The sequence below is a fragment of the Homarus americanus genome, unplaced genomic scaffold (assembly GCF_018991925.1).
Source record: "Homarus americanus isolate GMGI-L3 unplaced genomic scaffold, GMGI_Hamer_2.0 scaffold5589, whole genome shotgun sequence".
Lineage (NCBI taxonomy): Eukaryota > Metazoa > Arthropoda > Malacostraca > Decapoda > Nephropidae > Homarus > Homarus americanus.
Window position 1 is genome coordinate 5,879,100 of NW_024736650.1, and position 19,280 is coordinate 5,898,379.

The 19,280-nt window shown below is 36.0% G+C and overlaps 1 protein-coding gene across 2 annotated transcripts in view; it reads right to left on the reverse strand.

Moving 5' to 3' along the window:
• Positions 1-4,887: 4,887 nt before the first annotated feature.
• LOC121872317 (WD repeat-containing protein 48-like) overlaps positions 4,888-19,280 on the reverse strand; it is a 50,278-nt gene continuing 35,885 nt past the window's right edge. For both annotated transcript variants that reach the window (XM_042375028.1, XM_042375029.1), the window contains 3 exons: positions 16,523-16,717; positions 11,601-11,787; positions 4,888-9,843 (listed from right to left, as the gene is read on the reverse strand). In XM_042375028.1, the coding sequence (XP_042230962.1) occupies positions 9,748-9,843; positions 11,601-11,787; positions 16,523-16,717 (478 nt within the window). In that variant the 3' untranslated portion in view covers positions 4,888-9,747. The remainder of the gene's footprint in view (positions 9,844-11,600; positions 11,788-16,522; positions 16,718-19,280) is intronic.

A 19,280-nucleotide genomic window follows, 5' to 3' on the forward strand; every position in this document is an offset into this window, starting at 1 on the left:
AATGAGGCCGATACGAGACCCGCAGGGTCGTCCACATTCGTTGCACGTGTGGAGGGCTGCATCTAGTGCGGGAGGGGTGGTGGCAGCGTCTTTCCGGTGTTGGCGCTTATCTGTTTCGGTTTGTAGTCGGGCTAATTCGAATGTATTGACAAACCGGTAACCAAGCCACCATCTGCTTGAGTGCTACCTAACAATTCTAGAATTCATTACTTCACCATGGGCTATTTGTTCATAATTTATGTAATACAACTTCTATAACCCCATAACAGTTGTTCTTCTGGACAGCTTATAACTGCACCTTTCATGAGCATCTGTGTATACATTATCTTTCTCATAATTTTTCTTACTAACTGGGGAGTTTAGCCAAAATGACAATGTTTTGGTCAATCTTTCTCATTCTAATGTACAGTATTGTATTCCCCCAAAAAATTATCATTACACATGGTGTCAATTGTAGTTTGTGGTTTTGTGAACAGTATTAGTCCTGTAGTTTTGGAACAATTTGTACAGTTAACCACAGGTATTGGTATACTACAGCATTATCTATTATGTGGATCAAATTACTTGGTAATAATTTTGTACAGAGAACTGACAGAATTACAAAATTGTCAGTAATTTAAGTATGATTCCTGCATATATTTTATAAATACAGTACTGTACATGTATTATGCATATTTTAATACTGTCAAGTGTTGAGAGCAAGTATACCAACAAAGATGATGAATTGGAAAATATATCAAAGAATTTTGTCCAGCATTTCAAATTGTAAAGACAAAAAATAAAGATACTTTTTGAAGGGATTGTACACAGTAGGCACAGTATCCGGAGGCTCAAAATCCTCACTATACAGTAATAGGATAATTGAAGTTTTCTTTCATTGTTAAATTTTGCTGACTGATGCTAGAAATTTTAAACCCAGAACATATCATTTCTATCATTGGTTAGTACTTTCAATTTCTGCAGAATTTTGACAGGCACGTCTTAGGGTGGTGGGTGAGAGCACTACAATTTTTTCCCCTAATAGCTCATGAAGTTTTAATAGAAGAATGCAAGTTACTATTGGATAAATTACTAAAATAAGAATACAACAACAGCCTTCTGAAAAATACTCTAATAAATTATCTACCCAATACCTAACTATATACCTGTATGTACAATCAAAGACAAAAGTCGTGTCACGGTTATGTCCGAAGATTAAACATAACTCGTGAAACATTATAAGAGCCTCCTACCACAAGGCACAGCGCATCAAAAGTTTAGCCCTTCGGCATACGTTTTCACCAAATTTCACGACACGACTTTTGTCTTTCATTGTACACAATAAAACTCGAGATGACATAGCAACAGATACAGGATATATTCGAAAGTAACTAAAATAACTTCCCTGGTTGATAGGTAACACGAGGAGGTTAGTACAAAGGTGGAGTTGGGTAATGGGGGACGTTAGTGCTAAATATCAGAAAGCACATACAGCATTCATGTTTGTACATAAGTAGATATATAAAATTAGATTTTTTTTATTTGAATTTATAATTTATTTTTGCTTGTATATACAATTAATTAGATTTAGAGTATTACCACGCCTATGTAATATATACTGTATCCTACTTTAATCATGCATTTATGACACTGATTTTGACTCCTGACGTACTGACTTTTTTACTATGCCAATTTTGACCATTCTTTTATCCTCACTCTCTTCATTTTCATTTCATCTTTTCCTACCTTCTCCCTTACAGTCGTACACTTTATACCTGGTGGAACGTAGATAGCCCCGATTGCCACAGAAACCCAGTTGAAGGTGGCAGCTGTGGCTTGAAGAAATCTGTCATCTCTGTCTTCTGCCAAGGAAGTGTGGATATGTTCTATTTTAACTCTTTTTGCATGTGTGTGTGTCCATGCTTACATGTGCACAGCAGTCTCTCTCTCTCTCTCTCTCTCTCTCTCTCTCTCTCTCTCACACACACTCTAATGTGGGTAAAATGTGAAACACAACTACTTTGTCCATTTCAGGATTTAAATACTTCAGAGAGTGGTAGGAAAGGGAGCTACTTATTATACAACAATTGGCTAATCATTTGAACCTGGCCTTAATACATGGTGATCTCGATGATACGAGTAGATACGTTCCTTGGAGTCTGCTCGTAGAGCGAAAATTCGTATAACGGAGGAGTAATAGGGGTACGTTCCCGAGCACCAACAACACCGACGTATTATTTTTTCTAACCAGGATAGAAGTACATATGCACAACCAGGGCCGTCCCTAGGAGGGTGCGGGGCCCCAGAAAATATATATATGGAGTCAGATTATGCAGTCAGAGGAACCCACCCCCACCAACCCCCATGGGACTGTCGCTATGGATGGTAAAGTCAACGTTGCGATGGTGGCGTAAGCCGTCAGGTCAGATTAACCAGTCACAGGCAATGTGTCCGAGGTCACTGGGTCTAGTGCTGCCCACACGCGCGGGGCCCTGGGCAGTTGCCCCTGTTCGCCCCCAGGGGCATCGCCCCCCCTAAAGGACGGGCCTGTGCACAACCATAGAAAGATAATACTGTATATAATTACGTATTTAACTGGAGTGGTGGTTGAACTTGTTGAATGCTTAGGAGGCATGACTGTAGCACTAAACTAGGTTTGGGATGCCTTTAAAACAATAAGCAAGTTCCAAAGTATGGCAGCATAATGCTTTGGCTACACAGTAGTAGCGATTACAGTAAATAAATGCAATTCAGTACGAGCGGACAAACTCGGATAACACATTCAAACACTGCAAGAAGGGAGAGGGTGGCTGGGGAGAGGACGGTTGGGATGTAGGAGAGGGGTGAGCGGCCTGGCTGAGTGGCTCAAAAACACGTCTCTGCGCATTTACGTCACGAGAGACGTCACAAACCACATCACTGCTTGTTCCGCCTACTCGGCTGGGTAAACTGCCATGCACGCTTCTCGTATCATCGAACAATATCGCTCGTATAGATAATATAAGGTGCATATTCATTAACCTCGTATCATCGAATTGTCAGATAATTAATGAATGCTCGTATAATGAGATCACCTTGTACAAGGAAGTGAACCTAAATTCAACCAGTGTGTAGCAACAGCAAGAAGGGTTTAGCAAATGAGGTGTCATCATTCGGACACATAGTAAATGTTAATCACAATTACATACAATACACAGTAGAATAATTGCAAAAGGAAACACAACAATGTGTTAAATATGATATAAAACCACTTGCAGGATTTGAACACACATTTCATAGAGGAAGGTGAGGGCACAACCATTCATGAGCTATAAGGGGTACAGTTGGTAGTGCCCTCACCCTCCACCCTGAGATGAGCCTGTCATAATTCTGCAAGGAGGAAAATGGTATTATTTCACCTATTATAGTTACTCATACTGCAGGCAATTTTTGTTCCTGATATGACTTTAACCCTTTAGTGGGCAGGGGCTCCCCTCAGCTAAATAAAATTGTCTGGCATTAGCCAGAATAAAATACCTAAGGGATACTTTGCCCTCTAAAGGGTTAAAATAATTCTGAAAGTAACTGTGCACAGAATTGAATACAGTACATTTATAAAGATAAAATTACTTGCCAGTTTGTTATTAACGAATGAACATTTCAGAACAATGCATTGTGCTTCAAATACGATGTCATTTGAATGCGATTTCTTAATTCCATTATAAAATTTGTGGTCAATGATTGACATAATACAGTAATAAGAATACCCTGTACCACATACATATAATTCATTTGTGCATCAGCTCCTCCTCAATTTCCAACTATACAGGGTAAATCAGGATCTAAAAAATCTGACATACAGGCTCTTTAATGCATGGTGAAAGCTACCCAGACAGGAATCAGTCTCCCAAATCAAAGCATTCAACAGCTACAGAGCTACCCAACCCCCTTGGTTGGATCCTATTCGACTGCAACTTAGCTGCAGCATTACAGTCATTTCTGATACTGCCACTCACTTTATTGTTAAGTGTGCAAGGGTTAATATACATTGAAGGAACCCAGTCGAACACTCCAACCAGGAAGTGAACTTAGAACACTCCACTCATAAGATTAAGGTGAAAGTAGGTATCACAAACCTGGCGGCCCATTAGGGCAGTGTTGATGAAGTGCACTCTATTAAACCTGTGATATGCATGGAGAGTATTGGCCAATACTGCAGTCATCACCCTTCACTTGCCCAACAATAAAGTTAGGTACTGTATCCATTTACAGCTAGGTGGATTGGGGGTGATGCCTTATGTGTGAACCATAGGCCCTTATAACAGGAGATGAGCACTATATCCACTTGGCTACCATACTCATAATATTAAGGGCAAATTATGAAAATATAAATATACTGTATATACTTAGCATAATGTTTATATCCTTGTCTGATTTCAGCAACTCATTACTAACCAAGAATGGAAAAGGGAAGAATGAGGTGAAGGATGCACTGGAAATGGACATCCAGGAAGTACCAGTGAGCATGGCACTACGGGATCTTTTGGGTGGAGTGATGCTGGATTGCGTGAAGCAACAGGGATGAACTAGATTTGGGGTGAAGTACCATAGTAAAACATATTTTTTTCAGCAATGGGAGTGAGATTTGCACACTGACAATACTGTATAGAGATCAGAGGCAAATACATATAAAAATATATATTACCAGATGAATAAATGTCAGACCAGTAAGAAGCACATAGAAAGATCAGTTAAAAGTGAAATAAATTGTTTGTAAGATAGTTTGTTACATGTCCCATGAAGAAATAATTGAAGTAGATTCTAAATGAAACACCTTCAGGACGACAAAATATATCGACTGGATCATTGACTCTCTCATAATATCTCTTCTGCAGAGGATTTTTTTTTTACTTAAGAAAAATTCATTTGTCACTTTTTAAATAAAGTTTACTTATTAGCAAGAGGTACAGCTGATGTGATGACAGCACTGGGAACCACAGCAGACTTGGTTGATGGCTGGACAGTTGAGGAACAGATAAGCAGCAAATCCTCTGCAGGTTAAGGCAGCTTCACAAAGATGCCCAAGAAGCATAAATTTATAGGAAAGGCTACAAAATACTGACAAGATATGTACCTCCTTTGAAAGGAAGGGCATATTAATCTAATGAAAAAATCAAAATCCTTTAAGAATGACATAAGATAATGTACAGGCTAATTTTTAGTACATAAGAAGATATTTATGCCACAGGTGTTTTGAATATTTTATTGCCCTACAGATTCCTGAACATGCATATCTCACTTAGGCAAATGACTTGCACAACTCAGGAATCTTACACAAGAGTAATAATAACCTGCTGGGTTAGGGTGTACCTGATGGGCAACACACACACGCACACCAGGCTGGACGAAGCTGTTATTTATTTCAGTAACAGCGTGCTGCATACTGTATTTCATAATGGCTACCATCAAGCACCAAAATCATATTTTATATCTTATTAATTGTGAGCTCTCAGCTAGTTGAATCTTGTATGCAATCTTCTATAACAAATGACCAATTGATTATAATCCATAAATATGATCACAAAGTAGCTTAATAAAATTTCTGAGGCAAAGTAAAATATATAAATAAAAGAAAAAAGGATGCAATAAAATCTGGCACCCTGAGAACTTTGTGGGATATTATTATTATTGTTATTATTACACTAGGATCCATTTTTTTTTTTAAAAACCCACTAGGCTCAAATCATGATAATTCATATTGTTTAATACCTAATTTATGCATTATTTATACTCACTTCATGGTTGATATATGTACGAAAATAATTACGAGTACAAATAACACAAGGCCACATGTCAGAGTTGGGATAATTAACACTTGCATGAGGCGTTTCCTACAGAATGAAGATCTTTGGAGAGGAGCAAAATACATTCCACATCAATCGTTAATATTACTCAAAGATGGGTTATATTAATGTTTGATTACGAATGCCCATCTTCTAATTCTTTAAATCTTTCATTTAACAAACACTTTTGGACCAGTTATTTAATAGACATTCATGCTATGACATGAAATTTATTTACATATATACTATTGTAGTGTAATATAATTAAAAAAAAATTGTCTTGTCCATAATAATGTTAAGCCAAAATATAAACTTCCTCATCATCTTTATTTAAATAGAAGTCAACAAATGAAACTTTATATTAAATAAAGATGAAACTAAGATTGTTTGCCATTGATATCAAATCAAATTACAACCATATTCAAATGCTTTGATTTCCAGGTCAAGTAACTTTCTTTAGTATAACAACACATAAATACAAACTTTTTTATCCAGATACTCTACAGATAAGACATGATGAAATCTGAACAGTGTTGGCCTTATTCATATAAATTCAGAAAAAGCTTAACAGTCACAAAGCAATATTACCAACCATTACTAGTGTGAAAAAGTGCCTAGCAGTAGCCTGGCAAATGGGATAGTCACAGTGGACTAGTGAAAATGTGAATTGGCTTCTCTCTTGCAGGAATGCAAATGTATAATATAATGTTTATTTAAAGTGTATCTACTGCAAATTCATGTACTGTACAGTACAGTATACAGTATATTCGTGAACATTACAGTAACTTCTTTTTCATTTAGTTTTTGGGTACGTTTTACATTTTGCAAGCAAGATTACAAACTTGCTGAATTTATGCAACTGTGATTACAGCAAAAGCTGCTGAGGATTATTGGTCTTTATGAAATTTGCTCATCCTCAATACTTTTGAGCATTGTCAATACTGAGGATGAAAAAATTATGCAACTGTTACTCTCTTTCAATAAAATATCAGATTTCATAATTTATCATCACACAGCCACCATGTACCACTTGACTTCAGACATGGCTTGCAAGAGAGGAAAAAACTCTTCTTGTAGATTTAAGCTAAACAAAATTAACTGGTATGAGCAAGACTACCACAGAAAGATAGGTATCATTGCTTTATGAATATCATTAAGCTGGAATTTGTTTACCCTATTTCCCACTACTGTGGGTTGGCAATTCTCCTACAGTGAAAAATGTTATCTTGGTCTGGAGTGTAAAATGAGAGTGATGAGCTGTGTACCGATCAGTGTAACATCTCACCACCCTCTCTAATTCAACCTGAGTCTCATGCATTGAGTGCATAGATACACTTAGGTCTGTTATGCTGACAGAGTATTATGGCACTGTCAAGTAAGACCCCCCTGGACTAGGTTCAACTACAGTATATTGTCTGGGAGAATGCCACTGAATGATAGTGGAAGACAGTGTAAAATATATTTGGTAAAGCTTTAGAGATGTATTACTTTGTATGGTGCTTCTACTCTTGAATACTGGGCTTAATATCCACTAATTTTGAGCAATTAGTTCATGAGAGTTCTGCCACTGATTCTTTAAATGCATAAATGTCAATCAATGAAAGTCTAATTTACAGTAAACCATCATTATTTATCACTATTTTTTTTTCAAATATTAGAGTATAAACCATTACTGAAAATGGATGGCAAAAGGGGGTATCTAACAGTATAGTGAGGTATTGTACTATTGCTTCACTGAATCAAGGATAAGTGAGACACATTACATGATTAACAAGTCAAATTTCTTAAAATAGCTTTTTCATTGGGCTTACTAACTGGAGCATATTAGTAAATAGCACTCAGTCATGCAATAAGGCCAACAAAAATAATGGAGTCGTGTCATGATTATGATTAAAAATATATGGATTACAGGAAACATGACTTCATTTCTTATATCTCAAATTCAAGAAATTTCTGGATATTTTCTTCTCCATCTAAAAAGTTGCTGTCAGTATCATCTGTATTAGACAATTAAATGAATCCTCAAGCCTTTATACTTTCAATAAATGCAAAACTCTAAGAATAGTTGTTATTATTATAAAAATAAAAATGTCAGATACTGTAATAATATATTAGATATATTGGCTGACTGTGTTACTGCACTAGAAATTTACTGAAACTAAGAATATGTAAAAAAAAAAATAATAATAATTACTGTACGCATAGTCGTAATATCCATCCGTGTGTCAAATACAGTACCCTGTATTATGAGTATTGACAACCGCAAAGTACTGTAAAAGTAAAAAATTCTTTAACAGTTACAGCTCTGAAGTTTTGATTCAGACTATAAGTTTGAAAATTACCAGTGTTGAAAGAGTATCAACTTATTGTTCAGTGTTGTCATGATGCTAGATATGTTCATCATATCTGGAGAGGAAACACACCATTAATCAGAATTCAATTATAATATCAAAGATTTTAATTGTTTTAATCTGATTACCTATGTCAAACATTAGTTCATTTAATGTCAGTAATGCAATAAATATCCACTGTTTATATTAAAAAAAAAACCGACAAAATAACAAACGTATAGTGCAATGCTTCATCTTACTTTCAGCTTTCAAACCCATTTTTGAAAGTACCCTGTACAATATTTCACAGACATTAAACACAGAGCATGTATAATACTTGTTGAGGTTAACTTTGTTTGACATATGCAGGAGATGTACTACACTCTTAAAAAATCTGGGGATTGTCAACTTACCAAGTTATAAAAAAAAATTATATGTATATATATATATGTACTGTATAAACCATGTTGTAAGTAGTACTAATGTCGAAAACAAAATCATTGTAAATATTTGTAACTTATTGTCTTTATCTACCAAAATGCAACTCATGAGTACTTTCAGTCATTTAGAAACAAAAAAGTTAACATAGCATTTTCCAACACTACTGTACTAACAAGTTCATACTGGAAACTCAGAATAATTATCTACTAACTCAGCAAAAAATATTTTAGAAGAGTTCCAGCTAATTGTAATAAATACTGTACAGTAGTGTATGTCATAATTCAGTCACTTAAAATGATTAAATATTATTATTAACTATTCATGTACCTTTATGTACTATATCAATGATGTGACTTTAAATCTGGATTATGTTACATAATTCATGTTTGCTGTGTTTCATTTTGAAAGTGAGTCTTAAAAAACTCTGTACAAATGCAGCTCACATCAGTATAATACACTTTCTATACACAGATTACCAATTTACCATTTAGATATACAAACTAATGTAACTAAACCTTGTAATCCTATATAACAAGAGTTCAATTATGCACACCATAGTTAACCCACATGGTTGTTCAACATATCCTTTAGCCAGAAAGGCTAACACCAAACTCATGAATTATACTGTGTGTACCATGGGTAAATATTTTTACTTCAACTCCATATTGAGTGATCAAACCACAAAATAAACAGTAGAAAAGTATGATGTTATGGATGACTAAGATTCTGGGTGATCAGGTCTTGTATAATTGAGATCTTGAGATAATGAGACTAAACAATATACTGTACCTTACCATATTTTGTAATATTTCAAGCCAATAATTTTAAAATTTCAAACTACAGTTACACAATCTGTGAAAGGAGAGGGTAGGACTGCATTTTTTACATGTATGTAAAATGAAATACAGTTCTATGAAATGAGTTAATACAAAGAAGGTGAAAATGATTCTATACAGTGAAAATGATTGCAACATACATGACTCAAATTTGAAAAAAGTTTTGGCAATTGCAAGTTCCCACTTTTTACCACATCCTAATAAAAGAATCCCTATTTTCTATAGAGTAACATATAACAATAAAATGTAGAGATGAATTTACTGACTACACTTGATTGAGGGCAGTAACTTCTTCCTACACATTATATAAGGAATGCTAACCCAACAAACATGCTGGTTTCACTTGATTGGTCGATAGAACAATACAAGGTCTTGAGAAGTGTTACCCCAGATGAAGTGCTGCACTGTACGAAGATCCATATTAGGATCTAATACCTGCACCGAAAATATTAAAAGTTAATTTGATCAAACAAGAAATACAAAAAATATAAATATACAGCATATATGCACTGAATAATGGTCAGCTGTCATTAAGAGAAGAAAAGTAGTTTTCATCAAGTATTATGATTAATTATTTTACAAGACATCCGATACAAACAGTGCACAGTACTCATAATCATTACGTATTTAAAAACCTGAAAAGAACAGCATTGCTGCCCTACACTCCTTTCATAAAAAAAAAATATATATATACAGTATATAATATATATATATATATATATATATATATATATATATATATATATATATATATATATATATATATATATATATATATATATATATATATATATACATACATACATACATACATACATACATACATACATACATACATACATACATACATACATACATACATACATACATACATACATACATACATACATATATATATATATATATATATATACTGTATATTAAATATCATATTCTATAATAATAATAGCCCTTGCATGCGTGACTTCCTTTAATTGGCCACATTCACCATAGTGAAAAAAAAACTATAAAATGGTCAAATGCCCTGAATGAAAACACACAAAACAAATACTGTATAATAAAAGACACAATAGAATTAATACACCACTCAGAAGTTCAACCAATACATTGTGACAATATTTAAGTAATATATGATATGAAGTACAGTACTGTATTAAAAAGCGATGCAGAGGTTTAACATGTTCATCCTCTGCCATCAAGTATCAAGAAATTTGGTGCAAGTGAAAAAAATTTTGGTCAATGATGGACGAGGTATAGTTAATTTGTGTGTCATAGTATTCTAATGCGAGCTCTACCATACTGGCATTATTTAAAATTTTCTAACATCCTCTCTGAAGTGCTAATGCTTTGAAATCATCTGCATTTTGATAGACCAGATATTTAACATTATTTTACAGAATACCGGTAACAGATCTGCTTACCAATTGTGAACACAATTTAGTTTGAATAAATGGACAGCTACACGATCATTTTCTATGAACCAATCAGCTATTTGTAGCCACAGACGAGGGGCATGGCTTATGGGCCAGGTTAGCATGGAAATAGTATAGTGCATCTCTTGACCCAGTTGGTCTCCATTATCTCCACATGCCCAAACCATCTCAACATACCTTTATGCAAAAGCCTACCCAATACTCTCAATACCCAGCCGTCCTCCTTGTTCTGAACAGGGTTTCCTATCTTTCAGTGTCACATTCCACCTCACCATTCTCACTTCAGCTCACTCAAGCCTGCATTTGTCATCCTCTTTAACTACTTATGTTTCACTGCCATACATCATCACACTTCTCATGCCAGTTGAATACAACTTTCCAAGGGAAGGTAGATACACTGCATTTATTCCTGTTGAAAAGTTTATCTCTCTCATTTTAACACCTAATTCCTTTCACTGACATAGTACTTATACATTCAAAATACTGTATATGGTCATGCTTAAATCAGCACACATACATCTCAGTTATTGCAGTTTTTCTGTGAAAAATGAAAACTCTATTTAAAGATTCCACCTGTTACTTCATTCTTCTTGTATACATACTGTACATAACAATGCAAGTACGGTATACTGTATATGCACTTTAGTATGCATTGCTAGTGTAAACAGTTGTGCTTCTTCTCACTACATAATATCTATTAATACAATTAACACTATTTTGCTTAGTGATACAAATAAATTAAATACACAATAAACTCACCTTATCATTACACAGCAGCTGAACACGTTCTTCTGCAATTGATGTAGTTTCTGCTTTATCATCACTTCCACGATCATTGTTATTATTGGTGGTTGATCCAGCATCACTGCCACCCCCTAAAACTTTCTCATATACGTGTTCCTGTACTTTTCGGATCTGGATGAAATCGTTGGCGCTTAAACGATCCCTGCACATGAAACAAATTGATAATTTAAGAATATAAAATTTTAATAAATTATAGCAAGCTATAATAAAATATAGAAAACAATAATGTTTAATCTTTATAATGAAGAAGGCCATTCTCTAGCAATAGTGGGTGAGGGGAATAAGTAGACAATGTCAAAAAATAAAATTCACACACAAAGTCAATGCAAAGAATGTCATAGGTTGCATCACATATTTCTGCAAAAACTATTGCAAATAAAATTACACTCTCACTCTTATCACTCATGTAAGCCACTGCTATGGTATACTGCAGGGTACCAAGCAAATACAGACACTCGCTTCATTTGCTATCAATCATTCACGCACAGTGCTGTAACATACGTGTTCTGCTATGGTGTTCCCTTTCCACAAGGTTTTCCTATTAATACACACAATCTAGCACTACCCATTAGTAAAATGTGTAACCCCCGAAAACCACTAAACATTAATGATAAAACTGTACCAAGATAACCAATGGCATAATGGCATTAAAAAACATAAAATAGAAATGATAGAACATCCTCCCTTAAACTTATATCTTGAATACTACACTTCCAACTGTTCTACTTCATTTTTCTGCAGTGTAAAGGTTTAATATTAATATAAAACAACATTCTAAACCTAACTACGTATTCACAATTTTACTTAAGACTTTATTTAGACTTCTAGTTTGCACTTCCTTTGCTGATTGGTCTCTGCCATCCCAATCCTGGTCAGGCTCTCTCTGTCTTGAATTTTTCGTCCTTTGTGATCCAAACTCTTAGGTACATGAACTTGTCACATGTTTCACAGTCTACCCATCAACCAAGAACTTCACAGCTTCTTAACTTATGTATCACTTCGATTTTTCTCACATTATCATAATTTTTTTCTTTTCCGTTCTCATGCAGGCATCAAGATCTGTGGTCCTTGTTCTGTGTTTGCCAAAATACTAATTGCCTGCACAGATGTATGTACTGTACTGTACTGTCGTGTCGCATCTTACGCGGGGGCTATGTTCCGAAGAGGGTGCGTAAAGGCAAAAACACAAACAGTACTGTATTGTCAAAATTACCCATGAAAATCCCTTAAATCTACCATAAGTTAATACTGTAGTTATATATACCTGTCAATAGCACATCTGGCAATTTGGCTGGATAGGCCTATTTCAGTTTAAATGCACACCACACACAGTATGTGCCCAAGATATTTTTTAAATAATTATCATAAGACCAAAAACATGTGTGTAGAAGCAAGCACTGAGGGTGGGAGGGCGAGAGCTACAGCTGGTGTTTCCTCACTCACTGCTCTGCTCTCTCACCATCTCCTGGTAAATGGCAACACAGTATTTTTTATTTTTTTAAATCCTCACATTTACTGGTACATTATATATTATTTTACGTACAAAGAATAAGTTCTTCCACATGCATACGTCCCACACATCCAGCTCACTACATAGTTCAGGCAATCACCCAGCTCGACTGACTCACAGACGTGTGGCAGTGACCATGGCGGGTGTGTATGCTGTGATGCATTTAAAGCCCAGTAACCCACCACTTCATAACACATTTACTTCCCACATATGCTCTTTATTTTTCTTATTTTATAGTTTTATATTATATTTTCCCTACTTCTAAGCCACATAACTGTATTGTAATGAATTTTTCACAACTTTTATAGTTTCATTACAAACAACAAGGCTGCTGGCTAGAACCGCCTGCATACATGTTCACTTCAACCACATATACAACCATGCTCTTCGTTTTCTTGTTTTACATTACATTTTCTTTATTTCTAAGCCACATTAGAATATTGTAAGGATTTTTTTACAACTTTTATAGTTTCAGTAAAAGCAACAATAAACGCGGCGGTTGAGCAGGTGAGTCAGAGACTCACCATACACACACGTTCACTTCTCACATATACACACCCAAGCTCTTCATTTTTTTTTATAGTTTTATATTATATTTTCTTTATTTCTGTTTTTCTGAGAGCCACACCAGGAGTCAACTGGCTGACATGCCAGTCAGCTGTTGCCTGGAGAGATGGTAATGCATGTTGCCAATGTTACATATAATGAAACTATAAAAGTTGTGGAGAATTCCTTACAGTACGTACTCTTATGTGACTTAGAAATAAAGAAAATATAGTAAAAAAAAATATATAAAATACAAATTATGAAGAGCATGGGTGTGTATTCCATGTGGGAGATGATCATAAGTGTGCATCTGGCGACTTGACTGGTCAGGCCTATTTCAGTTTAAATGCACACCACACAACCAGCTCTGCTGTAAGTTTACTGTATCCTCTTTGTCACTGAATGTCAAGTTGATTTCAGCTCAACTGGGATGTGCTGCCTCTGCTGACCGACCCTTAGCAACTGTTACTTAAGGTCAGCTAGCAGAAGCACATAACCCAAGCCCCCTCCCCTGCTCAATACATGCAGCTTACTTTAACACATTATTTTTATTTTGAGTTAATTAAAAAAATAATTATCATAAATATTAAAGCTGGATTTATAACTACTGTACTGATGAAGATAACCAGAGATGATTAACATCCGTACAGCAGGAACCGAACACTTCAGAACTAAGCAGAAATAATTTCTGAACTCTTACAGCATAACTATCTATTAATGTCATACCTGCAACATTTATTTTTAAATCTACAAATACCTCATATAAATGAAAATTTACAGATACAGTAACTTTCTTTTCACATTTATGTCTGTTAACATTACTGGCGGTATTGTAACTAAGTTACACTAGTCACTGTAACCACGAGGCTACTGGGCCAAGCTGTGAGATGTTATGGTTACGAACGTCCAACTTACAAACACCTGCAAATACGAATGAGGTCCCATGAGGTAAATTATTCAACGAATCCGACATAGGTACATCTGGTTCATAGTGTTAACATACAAGAACTAGTTTGTGTGGCATAGCGGTGAGGCAGCACGGCGGGTGAGGAGTAATGCGTCACCCAGCTACACTCTTTAAGAGAGCGTCAGTACACCTTGCTCTCACCTCAGTAATGTGTGTGATCAAGTGCAAACTGTTGTTTTTTGCATATTAGCTCTATTTTTCTGCCCTCATCATGGCTTACAAGTGCATCCAAGAAAAGGAAAACAAAGGCAAAACATCCTGAGTCATTGGTAAAGTGTTGAGCTTCAGTCTATCAATGATTGGAACAATTTTGAAAGACAAACACAAAATTCTTGAACATGTAAAAGGATCGACACCAATGCACTCAAATGTGATAACAAAACAAAGTGGATTGTTAATTGAAATGGAAAGATTGTTAGTGATATGGGTGGAAGATCAAAGCAACGGCATTTGCCTCTAAGTCTAGCCTTGATTCAGAAAAAAGGGAGAAGCCTCTGTAACTCCTACCAAAGCCCTTCTCTACATGCAAGCCAGCCCCAGGTGTTAAGCATTAAACTTTAATTTTTACTTTCCTTTACTGTATTTTGTCATTCAATTTCTTCTTTTCTCTTAAATTACGTGATTCTAGATGTATAAAAGGACTTAGGCTATGATATAATGCACATAGGGTATGTGTTCCAACTTACATACGTTTCTGACTTAACGTCCTCAGGAATGGAAGCCGTCCGTAACCTGGGGACCCCCTGTACATATTATTTTAAGAAAACTATGGCTACAGGAGGAAAATAATTGTACACAAAAGTTTTTTCCTAAATACTACCTGCTGAAATGGGTGGGGTGCATCTTACATGGCCATGCATCTTATATGCTGTTATCTCCCCCAGCCATACATTTCTACACTCCCTTTGGGTTTTTTCCTAAGCCAAGTGTGTAAAGTTGAATGAGCGTAAGTTAAATGTGTATAAAATGCGACACAACAGTACAATACAGAAGAATTACTCTGGCCTATAGGAAGGAGAGGGCTATTCTACGATCTTATCTCTGTTCAGCGAATTCATTCATGAGCAGCTCATTAAAGTCATCAGGGGGGCAATGAGCATGGTATAGCAACAGCAGTGATACCACTGCCTATAACTCTGGTTATCTTCCACAGTTGTGGCCTCTTTAATAAAAAAATTTATTCAACAAAGCATTCATTAGTATAGCACTAGCAGTTGTTCTGTCACTAAAACACCACCAGTAGTATTACATAACCTTCCCTCCACCATGTTAAAAGAGTGAAGGTCATAAACATAGTACAGTACTGTATCTGCAACTGGATCACAAAATCAGTACATAATACAGTGCACAACTGAATTTTATTTTATATTTTTATTTTCAGTCCTCAATTTTTTTCTACAGGACTCTGCTCCTTGAGAAGATCAAAGTAGACCACATTACCATATTTCTATTATTAACATGTGTATTCTTGCTCGGTGGTCTGTATTTTATATTACTATTTTTGGTTTAAACGTTTGTTTACTTCGTAATTGTAATATTGTTCAGGTTCATATTAAAAAAAAAAAAACACACACATATGAAGCTCTGAACTCACCTTCTCCCATCTTACTTACTGTACTTGAGAATTCAACCCTCCTTGACTTGCTCGAGTAGTGATATATTATTGTACATAATCATTATTCTATAGTTTTCTTTATTTGGCATAAATTTTCAGAATTATTGTCCTTCCTTAGTCTCAAAGAGCATTTGTAAGCAGCATTAAACTTTTTCCTACATACCATCTCTAATTTTATAGTTGACAAGTTATGTATTCAATTAATAAATTATCATTTGCCTTAAGGAACAGCAACTTACTTTTTCTCTCTTTTAATACCAGAAGATGCATGAGGAAGCAGGAAAAAGTAAACTTTGTTCTTGGGCTTTGGTGAAGTCTTCTCCACAACAATGTCTAGCACCCAAGGTGGAACTGTTTCATTAAGTAGTACTCCTTCAGTGTCACCACCAGCATCTCCACACAGCAGCCGGTACAGTGTTCTCCCTTGTATTTCACTGTGTAGAAAAATATCATAACCTTATTATACTGTATATGAAAATAATTATTTCACACAAATATATTAACCACTTCACTACAGAGATACCACTTTTAACATTTTTAATTGGACTAATGCCAGATGATTCTATTTAGCACAGAGGGGACCCCATACAAAATGTTAAAAGTACCGGTATGCAAAATTAATTTGTAATAGAAATAAAAATAATTCGATTTTAAGAATACTGGTAGAGCATGTGTGTGTGCAACATTTGTGCAGTCCTTTGTCATTGGACTAGTAATATAATAGATCTATAAATTACAAAATGGGCTGCTAGTAAGACAGTTCCAAAAAGTATCTTCACTCTTAAACTCTGATGAACAAAACTAGATTGGACTTGGCTAGCCAAGGATATCATATGGTATGTAATTAAACCAAATCACATACAAATTCTTATAATAGATTGGGTTATACAGCAAAATTCAGATATCCCCCAATTTATGATCATTTGTTTTACAGTAATCTGTTTCACTATAATCCTTGCTAAAGTTAACTAGGTTTTAACACCCTATTGCAATTTGTGTTAGGAAAAATCCATGTTAACGATAGTTATTGTTTGGCTAAATTCCCTGACGAAGAATGTAAACAATATAGAAGCGCAGTTTTCCTTTCACTTGTCAACTCCATGATGGCCAATATGACCAGAAACTGTTTTTCTATCTTCCAAGCAGCATTATCGACCTACCCGCGCGCTGCCTCATGGCCACCCTACATACTACAGTCCAGCGCTTTGATCCAACATGATCACTCCTACCCTTGATCATGTAACCAACAACATCGTTTTTTATCACTGTAGCTTTGTGATTGCTGTGAAACTTCGCTGTTTTTGGTGAGTTGAAAACATTTTGATCTGTTTTGGTGACTGTGAAGTGATCAGTGTACTGTACAGTAACTATGTAACTATATAACTTTGAAAATGGCTAGCAAGTGTCCTGCTGACTCTCCCGCCTGCTGACTCTCTCGCCTTCGACGAAGACCATGTCTCTGGAGACAAAGTTAGACAATGTTAAGCGGCATGAGAGAGGTGAAGGACTAATCGCTATAGCAAGAGCTGTTGGCCTGGTGCAGTGAACGGCCTCTACCTTTATTAAGAAGGTGCTGGAAGTGTAGGCCGGAGCACAGAACGTGACCCCAAGCTCTACTTCTAGGCTCCTGAAGAAGTGTGAGCCTGTGATGGGCAGGAGAGGCAACTGCAGGACTGGACACAGGACCAGAATCAACACCTCGTGCCTCTCTCCATAGCGCTTATCATGGGGAAGGCTAGCAGCATGTAGACGATGCTGAAGGCAGAGAGTGGTGAGAACAGTGATGATGAGATCCTTTCAAGGCAAGTCATGCGTAGTTTCAGCGATTCTTGGTTTGGATTGACATCACAACTCCCATAATGCAACGCATCTAACCTACAAGATGGTGGACCACGCAATGGATTATGGGAGTTGTGACGCCAATGCAAACTAAGAATTAGTGAATAGAACACACACCCATTATGAGATTGGGAAAAAATGAAACTAAAATAAAAATAATTTAAAACCTCCATCATTGTTAAAGATTGTTTGAGCTCGAGGCTAACCACAGAAATCATTTTGTATGTAGTCCCCGACACGAATGTAAACAGACCATACCAACATGCTTTGTGTAATATTTTTAACATTATATTTGTGGTATTAGCCTCTTATTTTTTTTTTCTACAATGCTGGTATTATTGGATTCTAATTAGTCAATAGTCAATAAAGATACCGCAAAACAATATACAAATATTCTTAGTTTGCATTGACGTCACAACTCTCATAATCCTTTGCATGGTCCACCATCTTATAGGTATAGACGCGTTGCATTATGGGAGTATGTGATGTCATATGAAAACTAAGAATTCAAGAAATATGCCAAACCCCACAACATTCGTCTGGCTGGTGAAGCAGTCAGTGCTGAGGTGGATAATACTTAATGCTTTCCCAGCACTCCGGAAGGCAAAGGTTGAGGAAGGAGGATACACCACCCAGCAGGTCCTGAACTTCAATGAGATGGACCTGTTTTGGAAGAAGATTCCACTGAGGATTTTCCTGTACAAGAATGAGATGACTGTGCCAGGCTTCAAAGGCAGCCAAAGACCATCTTACTCTGGTTCTTGTAGGCAATGCTGAGGGGGAAGTGAAGTTTACTCCAATGCTGGCTTACCATTCAAAGAACCCTACAGCTCTTAAGGGTTTCATTAAGGGGCATCTCTCATTCCAACAAAAAGGCCTGGGTCAAAACAATGTTGTACCAAAGTTGCATGGTTGGCTACCTCCCCAAGCATCTAAAGGAGTACTTCACTGAGCAGAACACAGCCAACCGGTTCCTCCTGATCCATGACAATAAGGTTCGCACCCACCTATGATGAGTAAGTGGACAGACAACATTACTGTGAAGTTCCTGCCCCAGAATGCTACCTCACTCATCCAGCTGATGGATCAAGGCATTATTGATGGTGCAACTGTTTGATGCAACTGACAGAAAGGAAAAGCTGATCATCAAAGAAATCT